Source organism: Antedon bifida, chromosome 2 (genome assembly GCF_963402885.1).
Source record: "Antedon bifida chromosome 2, ecAntBifi1.1, whole genome shotgun sequence".
NCBI lineage: Eukaryota > Metazoa > Echinodermata > Crinoidea > Comatulida > Antedonidae > Antedon > Antedon bifida.
The window spans coordinates 28,645,362-28,666,115 of NC_136227.1; the positions used below are offsets into that span (position 1 = coordinate 28,645,362).

A 20,754-nucleotide genomic window follows, 5' to 3' on the forward strand; every position below is an offset into this window, starting at 1 on the left:
TGCTCAAGTTAGTGTTTACCGACCGACCGACCGACCAACCAACCGACCAACCGACCGAAATTGCTGAACATGTTTAAAAATGTTGAAAATGTTTAAAAACATTTATATTTTTATATTTACACGTGCGTAGCCTGTCACTTTTGACGTGCTCGTATAACGTATTTTCGAGTTGAGAAGTGAATCAAATATGATGATATTATTAACGAAAAGTTGTAAATCAGAAAGCGGACAAAAAGAATGCATATTAACATTTAACGCGCAGTGCGCGTGCAAAAAAATCTGCGCACTTATGGCAATTTTTTAAACGCTTAAAATTGCATGAAACGTACACTTATTTCACCGAAAATAAATTTTGTCAATTTTGAAAATTTTAAGCGCGCGTACGCATGCGTTACATGCGCTACGTACGTAATTGTATTGCCATAATATGATGATTTATGCCCTGAAATTTATGAGTACCAAATTTTATTTAATTGTGATTCATGCTTGTGAAGATATGATTACAAACCTGATTTCGTTAAATCGTGCGTAGACCGCGTAATTTTTGATGGCACACCGTGAAAACATAACCACATCGATTCCTGGTCATAAGGAATATACTGTGAAAATTGACTTAGCTAGATGAAACTGATATGAAGGCAAGGCCATATACAAGTTAGTGTTTACCGACCGACCAAACCGACCGACATAGTGAGTAAAAATTCAAATTGTAGAAAATGTAGAATAAAAGAATAACCATTATGTAAATACTGTAGTATTTAATTTGTTTTTATTGTTACATAGTTGGCTTAAAAAAATGCATAAATTTTATTATTTCTTACCCTCTTTCCCAGAGTTCGACATTAGATTACTTATATTCTCAAATTCCTGCTTGGTTGTTGATACCGCTGCAGAGCTTTCTTCTTTATGTCGTGCACTTCTCAATGCATTTACAGTTGCATCTGCTATAGCATTCTCGAAAAATTCTGAAGCTTAAAAACGAATTCACAATGGGGGTTATAAGCGCCAAAATAAGTATCTTTAAGCATTTTGCTCATTCCACGATTTCATTAGCTTGTTTAATTAGTGAAACTAATTTATCTACCACTAGTAGGATTTTTTATGTTTTCTTTAATTGTTGCAGATGGCCTCATTCAATTTACTACTGTATGATTGTCCTTGTTTTTGCCACGTAATTATAAAACAAGACGTACTGCATCTAAAAAATGAAGTATTATATATTAAAAAAATAATACATATAATTAAAGCACACACTTTTAACTTTTTAAAGAAATATGGTAATTATAAACTGAAACATTTACACATTTCTATATTTATAAATTCATTTTATGCTGTTTTATCTGCTTTTAAAATATTTATAATTTTTTTCCGTTTTATACGTATATAATATTGGTTTATGATGCATCGTTTGGAGTATACTTACAAGTATTTTTTGATGTTTCTTTTAATGTTGCATTGTCAAGATCTGAAGTGCATACCGTAGTTTTTACCATTGCATCAGTTATTTCAGACTCTGGGTCAAAACTATGAAAATTGCATATTATTATATTATGAAACAAATATTAATAAATGTGTTTTTAAAATGCTCCACAATCATTAGATATTAAATATATTTCAATTACTGTCGTAATATGTAATATATTCCACATGTTGACCATATAATTTATCTATTCTTAGTTTGCAAATGTTGGATAAATAATCAAAGGCAAAACAAAGTGTATATACTTTTGTTGTGTACCACCCAAGAATACTTGATTTTACATATTACAATAATGTGAACTTTACCGCATGTAGAAAAGAAATTATCTTACTCTTTTTGTAAAAGAGAATTAATAGTAGAAGTTTTTCCAACTCTTTCAAGCCCTACAAAAATAGTTCTTCCTTGGTTGAACTTTGTCTTTCCTTCTTCCAGGGCAGCGTTAAATGCTCTTAGAGTTTCTGGTCCACGTGCCAATATCTCCACTGGAACATGCTTACCTTTAAAAATACAATAATAGTAATTATTTGATTATTTATAATAGGCAACATAAATAAAACAATAATAAATAAATAAGTTATAAAAGCATGTAGTTGATATTCCAGTATTATGAAATGTGTGTTTATATAAGACCACTATGGCAATAAAGAGACAACTACATTATTTCCATTCCATTACAGAATTAACTGAATTGCGCAAAACATGTTTAGGCTATATATACAGAATATTAAAAAAATGATTTGAAAATTAGAAATATAAAAATACAGAGAAAGTAATAAATTACAATGGAACAAACGAATTTAAAATTTTGCTAATTTTAAATACTAACCTGTTGGTTTACCACTTAGTTTTGTCAATGCCTCCACTTCGTAAGTCATACCATAACGTGTCATTTGTTCAATGAATTTTTCAATCTTCTCTCCCTCTGCAAGTAAGCCTTTCTTTTCCAATTGTAAGATTAACAAAAACGGATCTGTGTCATCGTTGACCTTAATGCCCTTAAGTTGGCCTATAGTTAGCATGTTGTCTGTTTTCATTTGCTGACCCAACGCTATTAATTTTCTTCGATGGTCTGAGAAGTTTTTGTATGGAACGTCGAAGTTTGGTGATTTCACAGTTTTCGCAATCGCTTCATGAACTCCCTGAAGTCCGCATAAGTTAGTGACTTCAACGAGGATATCTATGTCTGTCGGTTTCAGAAGTCCTGAAGCCTTAAGTAGGCCAAGCAGTTCAAAAGTTGTGTTTGTCTTTTCTATCTTGAACAAAGTAATGGTTTTGTCACGAGTTGTGAACTCGCTTAGTAACACTCTTAGCATGTGAATGTTTCCATGATCCCTCCACCAATCAGATACTTCAGTGAGCAGTTCATTGAAATCATCTTCATCCAATTCTAATAATGATGATAAACGATTTGTTAAGGACACATCTGAAGATGCTCAACTATCAATTTAGAAGTGTAGACCTATCTTATCGCCTATTTTCATAATTCGTTTGTTTATGTAGACTTAGAATTCTCTTTCAACTGTAAATTGTAATTTACAAAATAAAATGGTGTATTAATACATTTTATAATTATATTTATAACTATTTCATTCGATTTTTTATTTCGGAATACCATGATCCATAATATATCCATAGCAAATTATATTATTATATTTTGATTGTTAGAATATAAAAGAATAGGCTCATATCACATATAATTTTATATGTAAAACTGAAATTATGTAGGCCTATGGTAAATATACACGATCAACTAACCGGTGGTTGGTGTAGCTGGAATAACATCAGGCGCCACAGCGTCAGGACCTATAAGATAATATCATTTAAAATCAAATTAACGTTTATTAAATAATATTATCATCCATAAGATCAATCTAAAATCATCAAATTAAGAAAGGTGAAATCCCAGAAATCAAAAGTTTGATACAGAACGTACATAAATATAATTAGGCCTAAACATGATAATATAGACAAAAAACAGAAACAAATAACAGGAGTGGAGTAAGGACAGAGAACAAACTAATGTAATACAAAATTAGCATACTTTTTAATTGTGGTTATTCAGGCCACATTTGAAACAGAATTCGTTCATGTTAATGGACATAATATTTAATACGCATAATTAACTACACTCATGAATATGCATTAGGAAGATTCGTTTGTTTTAATATCGGTTCATTTCAGTACAGTATTGTACTTATAACTGCCATGCTGCACCCTATGCTGACGTCGTGTATATGCTATTTTATAACGTCTCCTATAAATACATTTTTCTTTTAAAAGAAAATGTTTGTCTCTTCAAGCTAGGACACACGATAATCGGCTGTATAAACATATGAGTTTACACATATTTTACTGGTATTTCATTACCATAGTAGGCCTACTTGTAGATTAGAAAACTAAATTAATAGCCTAAAAGGGATTGTTTCGTGTAAGGTATAGGATACAAAACATTTATTTTTTCATTTTATAAGCCATCATTCACGGCTAAAATGCAAACAAACGAACGGCTGATTGACAAAATTGTACCTTGTATTGGTCTTTCAAGTGCATCTACTGCTTTAGGAAGATCAAGTTGTTTCAATTTAGCAATAAAGTCTGTCATATCTTCTTTAATGATATTCTTGTCTTCCAAATTGTGTATCATTTCCCAACTGTCTTTGTAGTTCTTCGTCGGCGTGTTGTATAATCCGTCAATCCTCCTCACGTCTGTCTGAATCACCTGTTGTCCAAATCGCATCAGCTTCTGTCGGTGTTCTGTAAACTCAGTTACGGCTATTTCTCTGACATCCGGGAATGATGTCCAAGTTGCCTTAATCTTATCTTGTAGAGCGAAGTGACCAGTTAGCTTGATGGCGTTATAAAGGAGCGCAAGATCTTTGCAACTCAACAATGATTTTTCATATAACGCATTTAGTAGGTTTATTGTATCCGTGATTTTGGAAAGCTTCTGAGGCTCGATGTGATCTTTGAATAATACCTTCAGCATAACGAGGCAATGATTATCGTTATAATAATCTGCCACATGCGTCTTTATTAATTTAAAGGTAATTTCTGAGAATGAAAGAATAAAATACAGCAATATAATTGGTCGTTTGGATAACATGAACATTGACCATTGGAGCGCATAACGCACGCGATGACAAAACTGCTTTGAAATTAAATGGCCGTACCAACAGTATTAGTCAGGTGGTTATATTGTTGAGTTAACATTGGGTTTGGAGAGTAAGCAAAACATCCCCAACAAACAAACACACCTAATGTACTGCATATTGAGTTAAATTACACAGGCATCGATTGAACGCATATGTTTTACCATTAGCTAGTTTAAAAATAACCAAATTTGAGAAGAAAAAAACACAATGTTTTTTGAGACCCCACTGACATTTTTTTTATCCTAATACAGTATAGACCATAATAGAAAAATATTATACTGCATTTCTTTTATGACAAATGTGTGTATTTTACATACATCACAAATGCACTACTTTTATATGACGGTATTTTGTGTGTACTTATTGAGTTGATCTATATCTTTCATTACCTTAGACTAACTAAACAGTGGTCCTGTTGTTTTGTAGAATCCATGTATCTTAAATTTATTCTTTAAGGGTATAGTGACTATCTGTTTTAAATAAAATAACAGTACACGGAATTTCCACCCGAATCAAGATATTTTATTATATTTATTGGTTTCCCAATGATGAGGCTTTATATTCGTCTTAGTATTGCTTGACATCTGTAGTTTGTTTTTTAATGTATCCTATAGAACTTTATCTGTTTCCATGCCAAAGAGTCATGGTTCATTTCATCTGACTTGTGGACATGCTTGCTGACCCGTACTAATAGTGCTCACGTCTTCAACTGTCCAGATATTTCTTCTCTTATGTTCACCATGTCATTGTTTTGATAATAATATTAATGATATTCATACACAAGCTGAACAGTCGATACCAAAAACCAGAAGGAACCACCAAAAACCTGGTCCCAAAAGTGTTTTTTCTTTGAAGGAAGATATGTAGGCCTATTTGTTTATTATAGACTGATCACCCTATTACATACTAAGGCCAACCAATGCTGGCTTTTTATTTATTGGTTGATCTATTAATTAGCCTATAGATTAGAAGGAAACATAAAAAAGGATATATTTACCATCCATATTGTTGAAACCCTTTACTATCGTTTAATAATAGGTATGCAGTTTACTGAAATTAATTGTAAAACATATAAATATTAAGTAGCATTACTTTATACCACTACTGATTAAAAATAGGCTTACCGTATTCATGTTAGTAGCAGTTTTTAACAGGCACTCCCACACCTCAATATTAATAATTTAATCTATTGTAAATATACATCCTGTGGCTACTTCATGTTGTGTGTTAGAGTCTTAGACTGTACTCATTTAGACCATACTATTACTAACAATATTCACACAAAAACGGTTGTTGTTTGGTAGAAATGCATAAAACAGAAATAAAAGAATCGAAATTATACTTACCGTGTATTAAGCCAAAATGGCGATAGAGCAATTGACAGGAAGGTAAAGGCGAACAATAGAAGTTCGCGTCATGTAGGTTATTATAAACACTGTTTCCCTTTTGTAGGCCTATTTATAGAACAAGATATTTTCCACTATTCTAAATTAAGCGCTGGAACGAACGAATCTCCTATTGTTTGGTAAATAGTGCAGTTATCAATTTCCAGAAAGATAATAATAGCCCACTCTTACCATATTATTTATTTAATTACCAGAACTCAAAATTATGATAAGCTGATTTGTAATCATGTTTACAATAGATGCATGCTTATCTTTACTTTGGTTTACTTTGGGGTAGAGACTGGAATCGACATTAGAATATAAGTCCCTCGGTACGTACTTTTCCATGAATATATCTGAGGTGTACAGTATAGGGTACATACTTTGCATGTGATTCTGCCATATTTCGATTGCTGAATTAATTTATTTTGACTGATGTTTCATATGAGAATGAATTCTATTATCTAGCCATTCATTGTGTTTTTGAAATAAGAACCAGTACAGTAACGTGTTTTTGTCACATAATTAAAAACTTACTCATACCAAATAATATAATGGTCGCTAATGGAGGTTTCTTACGTAAAGTGATCTTTAATTGGAAGAGGACCACTACAGTTACGTGTTTTTGTCACATAATTAAAAACTATTTATTATTCTTGTCTTTACTCATACCAAGTAATATAATGGTCGCTAATTGGAGGTGTCTTTAAGTAAAGTGGACTTTAATTGGAAGAAAACTAGTGGGGCATTATTGACTTTTTGTTTTGTGCTGACTATAATTTAATAAAGCGTCGGGCCTACTTTGCCTTGTTATTGCATGCACAGAAAATATAGTCTTAATTATAATGGTCTTTAATGTAGGTCATTGAAAGAAGACAAGTGCATGTAATGCGCGATCAAAACCTGAATCTCAACTCCGACCTATTGTAAAACGGTTGGCTGACTACTAATATTTCCCCCTGTACAGTATTCAATGATGGGCATGATGAGCATTCGTAACTCTTACAATTTCTTCTCCTTTAAATCTCTTTTGAAAAAAACATCTCTTTCACTCTCTCTGATATTATTTCTTTTTATCCTTCTTTCATAGTAGGCCTACTGTATATTTATATATAGGCCTATATTTATTTTTTATATCTTTGTTAATTTTGTATTTTTATAGTTTATTTTGTATTTTCTGTTTGTATTGTTTGAGGGTCTCTAATGATCAGCTTATGCTGGATGGATCACCCTCATAAAATATTGTTCAAATAAAAAATAAAATAAACAATTTCAATACGTGGGTCAGACATTATTAAACGGGCCCGGACAGCATACTTTTGAATGCCGAACACTCTTCAATCTTACATTGGAAATAATATTAATCTTATTAGTCATTTTCATTGGCATTCAAAGACTATACTCCGCCACAAAGCGGGTCCGAGAAGCAGCGTCCGGGAAGGGTGAGAACATAACTTAAGTTAAGTTAAGTCACCCACTACACCCCCTCCCTCCATGAACGGGTCGGACAGCATACTTTTGAATGCTTTTCAATCTTACACTGGAAATAATAATATTGTATTATAATTTAATCTTATTAGTCGTTTTCATTCGCAATAAAAAACTATACTCCGTCATACTCTGAGAAAGGGGAGAACATAACTTGAAAGTTAAGTAGGCCTATAATATGCCCCACTCCCTCCCTCTCTCCCTTGGAAAAACAATATAGATGTGTTTTCCAAGGCACCGTATGTCAGATTTTAAAAAAGAAACTTCAATAAAACGAATTAATCCAAAGGCAAAACGGATATATTCTGTTGTTATTAATGATTGACTGATTTTCAGTTTCGCTAAATACGGTATTAGATCTATATATAGAGGGCGTATACCAATTATTTGATGTCTTTGGTTGCGCCGCGTACTATTGAGTATGCTGTCCCATCATGCAACATCGAGAAAGGAATTTCTATGTCGGATTTAAGCACACTATGCAAGACAAATGGTCAAATGGTAATGATAGGCTGTATAACGCAGGAGAGGAAATACCGAATGGAGTGTTTCATGTTAAAATTTGATTGGATTGCAATTAAATGATGTATACCCAAGAAGAATGATTGATTGAAGGAATTAATCCATCTATTGACCATGGCCAAGATGCATGGGTAAGCCTACTTCTTATTTCATTCAAGACTATTTTTTATGGGTTTTTTGTGCTGTAGGCCTAAGCTTTACTATAACATCATAATTGGCAATGTTTGTTTGTTTATGTCTTTAGGCACATATGTGGCCAAAGACAACCAATAGTAAATTAATCACTGTCCTATCAGATAGGTGGTAATCCTCCTGTCGTGAGGACAATGCAATATGTGTTTCAAATGTATTAAGTAGGCATGTTTATTTACTTTCCAACTATCTTGCTATTGGTATTTATAAAAAATGTAATACGATGGTTGTTTAACTGTTATTTACCTGCATACCATAGTGAGTGTAAACCCACATGGAGTTTATAAAACGTACTAAAGTTATTTATTCTTAATCGTATTGTTATTAGCATGCCTAAAGGTTATTGTATTGTGATTTTAAGAACGGCTGGGTGTTTGTGTTTTGGTATTTTTAACAGAAGAAAAATGTAGGCCCTATAGGGACGGTGGTTAGCACAGCGAACTACTGTAACATTAGCATAGCTAAGTATTACATCAAATGATATAATCTGGCCATAGTATAGTCATGGAGGTATACCTCCATGGTATAGTAAACCTTTTGACACATGTGAGCCCGATAAACAAATACAAGGAAACTAGTATTATTGGTTGTAAAGTTATTTAATATGAATGGCAAGTCATTGTTGCAACATGCACGTAAAAGGAGAACATAAAAAAGGAACATTGGGATGCTCTGAAAGGGCCAAATACCATGTCTCAAAATCGTAAAAATAGAGAGGGAGTGGATGGAGGGAAGTTGTTGTTGTTGTTGTTGTTGTCGTCGTCGTCGTCGTCGTCGTCGTCGTCGTCGTCGTCGTTATTATTATTATTATTATCATTATTACATTATTAACACCAATTTGTGTCAATGTTATCAATAATAAGTGCCCATAGATATATTATGTTTATGAACACGTTCAATTAATTAAATCTGGAGGCACATGAGAATGAGTCTGGCAGGTGGACACCGTGTTTGCGAGCATCGGCCTATCGTTGAAGAATGCAAGTTGGATAATAATCTATATTGGGGTTATTAAAATTACATAAGTATTTTAGACGACCAAATCAAGTGATAATTACACGAGAGAGCCCACCAAAAAGATTAACGGTAGAAAGTTGTACGTGTGTAGGCTACTGGGCATTTGTAACACAATTATAATTATTATATGATTATACTTACTACCTGTACACAAGTTCGTACGCTAGATGATTCATACAAAGCACTGTTATAATACTATTATGTTAATTTCCATCCCAATCTTGAATGCTGGTTAAATGTCTGGTGCTTCATTTGCTTGATTGTTGTTTCTCTCGTTATGTTTGAAACTTTTGTCTGCCGATTTAGTTTTTGTCGTATTTTCACTTCTAGGCTTGGTTGAGTTAGAAAGGTCTTCTGCACATGTCTAGGATTTACCAACCTATCTTTATTTATGTTTCCATCTTTCTTCTCATGTGATTAATTTTAGTTTTCTTGCTGTTCATGCACTTTTGTGATCTGTTTTGGTCCTTTTCCACTTTCCAGAACGGTTTCAATTTGCTCCCTCCTCTTTTTTTTCTGCTTCTGTTCTTCTCATCTTTCTTATAATTTTTAATATCTCTTGTGCATTCTATCTTTTGTTTTGTAGATTTGTTTTCTATTTTTCTAAGACCTTTTCGCTTTTTATCAAGCTCTATCATGATCATAATTGTCCTCCTCCGATGTCTTTCCCTAAGCACTACTTCTCAACTGCCGCCATCACTGATGACGACATCAGATAAAACTTTGTGTTTATTTCTACTTCTTCGATATCTAGACTAGACGGTTTTCAGTTCCAATTAAAATTCTTCCTTTCTGTTTGTAATTTATAGTATATGTTTAGCCATTTTTCAAATTTCGTATCATCAGTATCTTGGTTCTTACCATCCTGGCCATTTGCCATTTGGGCCCTCCCAAGTTCAGTATCTGATTGATTGATTATTCCTTATTCGTACAAAAAAAATGTATAAGAAGATTACAATCAATATACTAAAAATGTACAACGGGTATAAACCTTCATTAAAAGCAGAAAACATGAGATCAAAGAGACATTCAAATACAGTAGACATGTGTTTAGGTATACCAACTGTTTAAATAACGGCATATGTCAATTGCTTCGAGAGGTACAGTACTGTATGAGTTTATTTGACATTGACGTATGTACAAAAACTGAACAACAGAACTATAAACAGAACTATTTTCACGTTTGTTGGCTTATTTTGTTGAACCATCAAATTTGTGATGCATCATGGCCTTCTTTTCACCATTTTGTCAATTGTAAGAGTTGAGTCGTAAATTCAAGATTGATCATAATTGTTCATTCAATTTCATTTTATTTTTCCCGGGAAGACCAGCTCAACCAAGAGATGTTCTTCCGCTCAGATATTAACTACAGTAAAAGAAACATTGATAAAAAACTGTCTATACAATACTCTATATAAACGAATTTATTTTACAACACAATATAAAGTAAAAGTTGTTTAAAAAAGACTGAACGTGGACTAATTTAGAGTTTATGAAATACATTCTAGCATCATGTTTGGATATTTAATTAGAATTAGCCAATTCTCGATGCAATTTTAGTCTCGTTGCTACGGCCGTGAAAGCATGAAAATGATGTATTTTTCTATCAAGCAGTAATTTCATGCTGAGTAGTTGGCTTGTACATTTTATCATGTATATAGCAAATAAATGAAATTATAGTTATAAACAAACCAAGAGTATTTAAAATGATTGCTACTGTTTGATGAAATACAACGAAGATTACCAGGACGCCAGCTAAAATAATACAAACTAATGTAACTATCCACCAATTCTCTGAAAAACAAAACAACACCGTGTTCTTATAGACTTTTGTTTTAGTTTAGGTTTTAGAAAGTTTCACTATTAGGCCTATGACATTCTTTTTTTTAATTAATTGTTTCTTTAGCTAATTTCGATTTAAAATTGCATTGCGGTAACATTTCTATCAATGGAATATTTTTAGGGACTGTGTGCCAAATTGATTCCTTAAAAATCGCATTTATTTGTTTAATAGAAATAACATTTCAGCAGCATTCAATTAAATTACCTTTCAAAACATTCTGTATACTTTGGTTTCTTGGTTGCTCAGCACTGTAAATATATCATACAGATACATTAACACAAAGTTATTAATGACGTGTGGATTATGGATAAGCATGACCACTGTGTTTAACTTTTTGTGGTATTCAATTTTATTTTGTTATTTTACTTTGCGTTGTACAGTAATTATTCTATAAAATGGTATCGATTGTTCTCTCACTGTCAATTTACGTGCACAAAAATATCAGCTAATATAGTAATATAGGCCTAGTAAGTAATTAATAATTATTATATGTTGTTATAACGCTATGGATAGCAAAATGAGTAACAATATTGTATGTAGGTGAAACGATTGAATGGCATTTCCGAAGATATTTACCTGTGAGGCTGTTCATGCAAACCTGAAATAACAATGAAAATAAATAATTAGGAAATGAATTCTGCAAATAACATGTTATCTATTTGACCTACGTACCTACGTACAATATCTTTGAAATAATAACTTAATCCTAATAAGTTTTTCAGTGTGATCACTCATCCGTGACGTAATTTATACGCCATTTATGAAATCACATTATCAATAATATCTCCATAAATCATCATCACATATCAATCAAATTGAATTAAAAAAAAATCGATTTTCCCCTTTCATCTTAGACCATTATATTATTCAACATTGGGCATCTCGATTTTCTCTTAAATTTCAATATGTGCTTGCTCAATTATCTTTCACATGTGGAAGCTCCCGTCATCACGCTTAACAATTTGAATAAACGTGGGTCGTGTAATTTCACCTACACCGTATATTTGAATATCTTACAGCTCTTTAGAATTAAGGTAACCTTGATGTTTAATTTATTTTGAATGCCGATGAATTGTAGATATGAATTCATATAAGAATTAAGCTATGTTGTGAAATTACCATATGGCCAGTTGAAGTTAAAAAGTATTTTTCGTAACAGTTTTTTTAGAAGAGCGCGCACCTCGCTTTCTACGAGTTAAATGTTCTTCCAAATCTTTTTGCTTAAATCAATATCTTCATAAATTGTCATTTTCATGTTTGATTTTGATAATGTCATCATACCAAAACATTGTAACATATTATGGGTCCCGTAATTTCAGCTATGCTACAATGTATATAGACATACAGGATACTGTGTATATTCAGTATGACACATAATAGGCACTACGCGTATACATCAGGTCATCAGATCATATTTTAACGAACGTGCATGTTTAAAAAAAAATTCAATGTCAGTAAAATTATAAAATTGATCAAAGTAACGAATTAAATTCTAGTTTACAGTTTGTTTTTGTCAGAATAAATTTAGAAGGTACTATAGGTTGATTTTGTGTTAAATTCTGTTTTTATATATTAATTGACAATCACACGTGCATGAACACTGATCGACAAACACATTAGTATTAGAATACAATAGTATGAGATTGTCCAGCTGTAACTTGTATTCTTCAGTCTCTGGTCATTTTTGCTTATTATCTTTTATATGCGAGTGTGAATACCCAAAAATCAAATCAACCTAACCCAGCATGCTAATACTTTTAATTTGTATTTGAATTGCACATGTGCTATTATTATTCACTTCATTTATTATTACTGGTGGCTTGATATTTTATTTATTTATATATTTATCACAAATTATTTTTACATGTATATGCATTACGATATAGTGTATTATGACTCTTAATAACGTGTTACTCTGTTTTAGAGTCATCAATTATTAGTTATATTTACATATTAATACATGAGTTGATAAATAAGTTAATGTAGGCCTATTTTAATATTAAAATATTCTCAGGACAAAACAAATTCAATTTAATACAATTATTAACAACTAAATTCAAGAATATGAAAACACTTAAGCCTTTATACTTATAAGCATTTTTATCATACCTATATCCAAACCATAATATCTGACTGATTTTTGTAAGTTTAGAAGCTAAATGAAATGTTTTCCACGTCAGTGGCTGTGTGAGCTAGCACACTTCTCGTCACAAAATATGTACAGTACTAGGTTCTTTAAAGCGCACATGAGCATTTTGTGTACACTGGGCCTACAGTTTATATTCCAGAACCATGGACAAGTGAGCTTCGAACCCATGCCGATGTTATGAGGAGGATTTAAAAGTTTATCTTGTTTATTGTTATGGCCTAAATAAAACAAATTACATATGACTATAAATTAATTAAAAAATACAAAGCAAGAACAAAAATAAATTAAGGAAGAGCTAAAATGACATAGCAACAACGCCCTGATTATTAACAATATTTCCCTAACGAAAACAAAAAAAAGGATCAATAATTGTAAACAGCGTATGTCGATCGGCGGAAGCGTTATATATTTATTATTAGTATTGATATTAGTTTTTTAAAATATTGTACAATTTTCATTTGTTATTGTTTATAACATAGCTTTTCTATATTAACATTTTTACTCATTTCCCTTGTATGAAAGAATTGCCTTGCAATTTGTTTTTTTTTCGTTTTGATGTAAATTGGGCTTTGTCCATTTATATTTTTATACGTTGCAAATTTTATCATGCAAAAATCTATCGCAATTTAGTTTTACTGTGAAGATGATTTTAAATATACTACTATGAATTAACGATTAACTATTTTACTATCGCCACCATTCCTTTATGAACAGCGCAATTATTACCCTCATTTCCAGAGTTTATATTCTCAAATTCCTGCCTCGTTAGTGATGTCCCTGTAGATGTTTCTTTTATCTGTTGTCCACCTTTCAAGCCGTCCACCGTTTCATCAGCTACAGCATCATCGTATACTTCTGAATCTTAAACAAACATGTTTATTTATGTTATAATATTTTTTTCACAATGTGTTTACCAACGCCCTTACGAGTTTAAAAAAACATAGTCTGTAGTAACATCGATACGATATAATATAATGAACAGTTGCTACAAGGATTTTATTAATACATACACACAATATGTGTATGCATTTTATTCATTTCCCTGTTAGTGTTTAGCTTAGGTTGTTATTTCTCTTTCTTCTTTTCAATGCGTGATACGAAATAAAGTGGCAATAATATATATGTACTGTATATACAGAACTTTAAGTAGCCACTGCAACACAAATGACAATAATAAATACAGGCTTATTTATTATGATATCTTGTTCCTTTCAATAGTAAACGGTGTTTAATGTAAATTACACATATTTTATTATCAATTATTATTTGATTTAATAAAGCATAACTTCAGGAGAATATAAATGATAATTATAATGTTACAGATATATCACAAAGTATATTTATATGAAAATACGCTATTACAGGCTCACCCCTTAGTTTCGTCAATGCCTCCACTTCTTTAGTCATACCTTTACGTGTAAGTACTTCAATGAATTTGTCCATTTTCTCTCCCTCTGCAAGTGTGCCTTTCATTTCTAATTTCAAGATTAACCAAAACGGATCTATGTCTTCGTTGACCCTAATGCCCCTAAGGCGGCCTATAGTTAGCATGTTTTCTGTATTCATTTGCTGACCCAACGCTATTAATTTTCTTCGATGGTCTGAGAAGTTTTTGTATGGAACGTCGAAGTTTGGTGATTTCACAGTTTTCGCAATCGCGTCCTCAACTCCCTGAAGTCCGCATAAGTTAGTGGCTTCAACTAGGATATCTATGTCTGTCGGTTTGAGAAGTCCTGAAGCCTTAAGTAGGCCAAGCAGTTCAAAAGTTGTGTTTGTCTTTTCTATCTTGAACAAAGTAATGGTTTTGGCACGAGTTGTGAACTACTCGCTTAGTCAGTCGGAAAGCCGCGTTGGTAACGCATCACTGATTTCATTCCTTGTGAGGGCGCGCTTCGTGGAAAATGTTGGAATTTTTGCTATTTTAGTACACTTAGAAAATGGTATAATTTTGATATTAAATGAAATCAATAAACGTATTTCAATAGTTGAACTACAAGCGTAAATAATGATAAAAACTGTGATCTAAATTCCACAGATTTTTTGTTTCAAGAAATATCATTATTTTATGTATAAACTTTTTTACTTTAATTTTTTTTTAAATGATGGTAAAAAATCATTAAATTTCATATTTTCTAGATAAGGTTTCAAAGCGAATTTAAAATCCTTTCAAGATAAACTATTAAGCTATCTATTAAAATAAAAATCTAATTTTAAGCTTTCTTGGGATGCAACTCCCACTAATCAAACCAAACCTACTACATTTCTGTTCTGTTTCGATCGAAAAATCGCCATTTTGAAACTTTGTTTACGTTTTACGAAGCTGGTACGAATCGTCCCGGACCGAATCGTGTCTGTGTTCAATACGGTTTTCATGCAGGCGTATTACGTCATAGGCCTAAGATTTCAATTTGCTCCCCGATTATTGTTCTATTTGGTTTCTGAGCTAGGAAAGGCTACCTACTATAATTACTTACTTGATTTCTAGCCTAGCTAGGCCTAAAAATAGTATTTTCTAGGCCTAGCTAGGCTGAGTATTCTGATATAATACTAATATTAGATAGGTAGGCCTACCCTAGTGAGTGTTAATAATAGTAGCTGGGTATTCTATAGTCTAGGCTGGTGGTAGGTCTATCCCAGCTCTGCTCATATACCAAGCAAGAAGAAGCCTGAAGGAGAAACTAGGCCCAGAACAAATAAAAAACTGTTAAAAAAACAATAAATGGAAAAACAAAAAAAAATAACCCATTTTCAATTTATATATGGGGAATGTTTTATAAAATCGGGCATGTTTGTTTCAGAGACTCAAACGTGTATTTTTATATGGTCATGTTTTTAAAAAAGATAATTATGGGCCCAGCTGAAACCAAGATATAAAAATATAAGTCCATCATTTACTTGAGTATTGTTACAGTGATTGGTTGGTACTCAGTATTTCAGTATCTGGCAGTAAATGTCACACTTGTATATAAATATTACTTTATTAGATACAACTTGCATTTCACACAAGCAACCAATTTTTTTTTACGTATACAGAATGTGAAAAAGCAGTTTTTAATACAAATATCTTTCAAACAATACTGATATAAATAGTAAATACTATACTACTGTATATAAAAACTTGCTTTTATTTAAATAGCACCTTGTTCATCAAACATAACAAACTAGCTAGGCCTATATCATATTAACTTACGTGAGTCTTACGGTTGTACTGATTTTATTATTGTTTTATATGTTTATATTGTATGTATCTGTGTGACTCTGGTTAATAAAGTAAATCAATCAATCAATTGCAACTTAATTTATATCTTATCATTGACTGATCTGAAACGCTACTAAAACTTGAATGCGTATGAATGTATATGTTATATTATTATTAGCGAATAAAATGAAAAACTATCAGCTGCAGCAATGATATTGAAATCGAGAAAACCATTACAGCTTCCACCGTCCAACCTCATATTGAAGAACGAGACAGAAAATCGTCGAGTCTTGATACCAACAAAAAACCTAAAATGAAAATGAATAGCTGAAATGTAATGAATGAAACTATTTAAATAATTGTCACTATGATATGAACAAAACATTGCATCGTTTAATACAGTATAATTATTCAACAACCTGAAAACATTTTCAGATATAGGCCTACCATGAAAAAGCAGCAAATACAAAATTTCCTTATGTCTGTTTATTGTAATAATTATTAATATTATAAATAAATTGTACCCCTCAGTTGTCAATAATTTTACTATAAATAAATATTTAACTATATAGAATAGGTAGGCCTATACCTGTATCAGGCTGCGATTTGCTTAATTATCTTTTTAAAACTTCCCAATGCATCTTCAATATAGAGTAGGATTGTAACGATACTTTAATAATACTAAATTGTAACTAAAGTATTTAAATTATTAACAGAACATGTTACTAGGCCTAGGCCGATATAATACGACAACGATCCACCAGGTCGTGCATATACTCACCTACAACAACCACAATCAACACACCATGCACCACACACGACGGAACTAGTGCCGCGAGACGTAACAATATATGACATGAGGACCTTTTTTAAAATGTTCGCTATAGGAAGCTTAAATAGGGTTTCAAGCCAATTTTAACGTAAAACAGACTATTGATACTTACTCTATCCATATACGTCGGTTTTTTGGTAATTCACTGTATGGGATGCAAATCCCACTAATGGAAAATTTGTAAACAAACACCTGTTAGAAAACTTCAGTTTTGACGGACGCACACGAACTTTGGAAAGAAATTGTCGCTGACAACAAATCCAACAAATTATTCAGAAAATTAGGTGACCTGCGACATCTTAAACATATAAGGAACTGATCTTACCATATATGGTTAATTTTTCGCCAACTGATGTTTATTAAACAGCTATTAAATGACGTATACTTTATGCTAATGTTTTCGCGCGAAACGTTGATGCTTCTGTGCCGAGAGAGGGCTTCTAAAATTTATGACGTCATGCGAAGTCGAAAATTCAGCGATAACGGTCATATTTCCCAACGCGGCTCTCCGACTGAGTAACACTCTTAGCATGTGAATGTTTCCATGATCCCTCCACCAATCAGATACTTCAGTGAGCAGTTCATTGAAATCTTCTTCATCCAATTCTAATAATGATGATAAACGATTTGTTAAGGACACATCTAAAGATGCTCAACTATCAATTGAGTTTAGGCCGATTTTATCACCTATTTTCATAATTCGTTTGTTTATGTAGACTCAGAATTCTCTTTCAACTGTAAATTGTAATTTACAAAATAAAATGGTGTATTAATACATTTTATAATTATATTTATAACTATTTCATTCGATTTTTTATTTCGGAATACCATGATTACATAATATATCCATAGCAACTTATATTATTATAATTTTGATTGTTAGGAATATAAAAGAATAGGCTCATATCACACATAAAATATGTAAAACTGAACTGAAATTATGTAGGCCTATAGCAAATATACACCATCAACTAACCGGTGGTTGGTTTAGCTGGAATAACATCAGGCGCCACAGCGGCGCCAGGACCTATAAGATAATATCATTTAAAATCAAATTAACGTTTATTAAATAATATTGTAATCAATAAGTTGTATTTAGGCCTACATCAAATTAGGAAAGGTTAAATCCCAGAAATCAAAAGCTTGAGAACGGCTGCCCAGATACAGACATAAATACTTTAAAAATACACTTAAATATGGTAATAGCAAACAACAGAAACAAATAACAATGGGTAAAAGGAGTGGAGTAATGACAGAGAACAATGTAATACAAAATTAGCATACTTCTTATTGTGGTTATTCAGGCCACATTTGAAACAGAATTCGTTCATTCATGTCAATCAGCTATATTAATAGACATAATATTTAATACGCATAGTTAACTACACTCATGAATATGCATTAGGAGGTTTGTTTTAACATCGGTTCATTACAGTACAGTATTGTACTTATACCTGCCATGCTGGCTCCTATGCTGACATTGTGTAGGCTACACGGGCTATTTTATAACGTCTCCTATATTAAATACATTTATCTTTTAAGCTAGGACATCATACGATAATCGGCTGTATGTTTAAACTGGTATTTCATTACCATGGTACTTTTGGTCTAGGTGTAAAACTAAATTAATAAAGAGATGATTTCATCTCTTTTAATGTAGGCTATGAAAATACGCTATTACAGGCTCACCCCTTAGTTTCGTCAATGCCTCCACTTCTTTAGTCATACCTTTACGTGTAAGTACTTCAATGAATTTGTCCATTTTCTCTCCCTCTGCAAGTGTGCCTTTCATTTCTAATATCAAGATTAACCAAAACGGATCTGTGTCTTCGTTGACCCTAATGCCTTTAAGGCGGCCTATAGTTAGCATGTTTTCTGTATTCATTTGCTGACCAAACGCTATTAATTTTCTTCGATGGTCTGAGAAGTTTTTGTATGGAACGTCGAAGTTTGGTGATTTCACAATGTTCGCAATAACGTCATAAACTGCCTGAAGTCTGCATAAGTTAGTTGCTTCAACGAGGATATCTATGTCTGTCGGTTTCAGAAGTCCTGAAGCCTTAAGTAGGCCAAGAAGATCAAAAGTTGTGTTTGTCCTTTCTATCTTGTGCAAAGTAATGGTTTTGGCACGAGTTGTGAACTCGCTTAGTAACACTCTTAGCATGTGAATGTTTCCATGATCCCTCCACCAATCAGATACTTCAGTGAGCAGTTCATTGAAATCTTCTTCATCCAATTCTAATAATAATAAACGATTTAGTAAGGACAATACGGGTTAAAAGGAGTGGAGGAGTAAGGACAGAGAACAAACTAATGTAATACAAAATTAGCATACTTCTTGTTGTTATTCAGGCCACATTTGAAACGGAATTCGTTCATGTTAATAGAAATAATATTTAATACTCATAATTAACCACACTCATGCATATGCATTAGGAAGATTTGTTTGTTTTAATATCACCACTCGGTTAAATTCAGTACAGTAATGTACTTATACCTGCCATGCTGCACTCTATGCTGACATCGTGTAGGCTACATGGGCTATTTTATAACGTCTCCTAATCCTATTAAATATATTTCTCTTTTAAGCTAGGACATCATACGATAATCGGCTGTATTAAAAATATCAAATAACCAGTTTAAACTGGTATTGCATTACCATGCTACTTTTGGTCTAGGTGTAAAACTAAATTAATAAAGAGATGATTTTATCTATTTTAATTTAGGCTATGTTTTTTTGTTGTTCATTCTATAAGCCATAATGCACGGCTAAAAAAACGAATGCATTATAGGCTGATGGACAAAATTGTACCTTGTATTGGCTTTTCAAGTGCATCTACCGCTTTAGGAAGATTAAGTTGTTTCAATCTAGCAATAAAGTCTGTCATATCTTCTTTAATGATATTCTTGTCTTCCAAATGGTGTATCATTTCCCAACTGTCTTTGTAGTTCTTCAACGGGTTGTTGTATAACCCGTCAATCCTCCTCACGTCTGTCTGAATCACCTGTTGTCCAAATCGCATCAGCTTCTGTCGGTGTTCTGTAAACTCAGTTACGGCTATTTCTCTGACATCCGGGAATGATGTCCAAGTTGCTTTAATCTTATCTTGTAGAGCGAAGTGACCAGTTAGCTTGATGGCGTTATAAAGGAGCGTAAGATCGTTGCAACTCAGCAATGATTTTTCATATAACGAATTTAGTAGGTCTATTGTATCCGTGATTTTGGAAAGCTTCTGAGGCTCGATGTAATCTTTGAATAATACCTTCAGCATAACGAGGCAATGATTATCGTTAAAATAATCTGCCACATGCGTCTTTATTAAATTAAAAGTGGTTTCTGAAAATAAAAAAACAAAATACAACAATTTAATTGGTATACTTTGGATAACATGAACATTAAATGCCAATTTACACAGACGAGCGGTAACGGTAAGCGGAAAACCGCGTAGCTTGTCCCACATAGAATATGTATCTATCCTAAGCGGAAACCGCCCG

The 20,754-nt window shown here is 32.4% G+C and overlaps 2 protein-coding genes across 5 annotated transcripts in view; both read right to left on the reverse strand.

Annotated features, from left to right (window-relative positions):
* LOC144858941 (uncharacterized) overlaps positions 1–20,754 on the reverse strand; it is a 56,228-nt gene that overhangs the window by 8,422 nt on the left and 27,052 nt on the right. For 2 of the 4 annotated variants that reach the window (XM_078715097.1, XM_078715098.1), the window contains 7 exons: positions 20,072–20,596; positions 18,949–19,497; positions 18,236–18,286; positions 2,307–2,867; positions 1,812–1,977; positions 1,424–1,524; positions 822–971 (listed from right to left, as the gene is read on the reverse strand). In XM_078715097.1, coding sequence (XP_078571223.1) covers positions 822–971; positions 1,424–1,524; positions 1,812–1,977; positions 2,307–2,867; positions 18,236–18,286; positions 18,949–19,497; positions 20,072–20,596 — 2,103 coding nt within the window. Of the gene's footprint in view, positions 1–821; positions 972–1,423; positions 1,525–1,811; positions 1,978–2,306; positions 2,868–3,235; positions 3,284–4,006; positions 4,532–5,629; positions 5,683–5,978; positions 6,033–18,235; positions 18,287–18,948; positions 19,498–20,071; positions 20,597–20,754 lie in introns of those variants that run through there. The other 2 variants (XM_078715101.1, XM_078715100.1) reach the window with 2 other exon arrangements.
* Positions 10,725–17,630, reverse strand: LOC144858944 (uncharacterized). Its single transcript, XM_078715105.1, has 6 exons — positions 17,372–17,630; positions 14,599–16,735; positions 13,955–14,089; positions 11,656–11,677; positions 11,284–11,327; positions 10,725–11,030 (listed from the first exon to the last, which is right to left on the reverse strand). The coding sequence occupies exons 2-6, from the start codon at positions 14,792–14,794 to the stop codon at positions 10,843–10,845; spliced, it is 585 nt and encodes a 194-aa protein (XP_078571231.1). The 5' UTR covers positions 14,795–16,735; positions 17,372–17,630; the 3' UTR covers positions 10,725–10,842.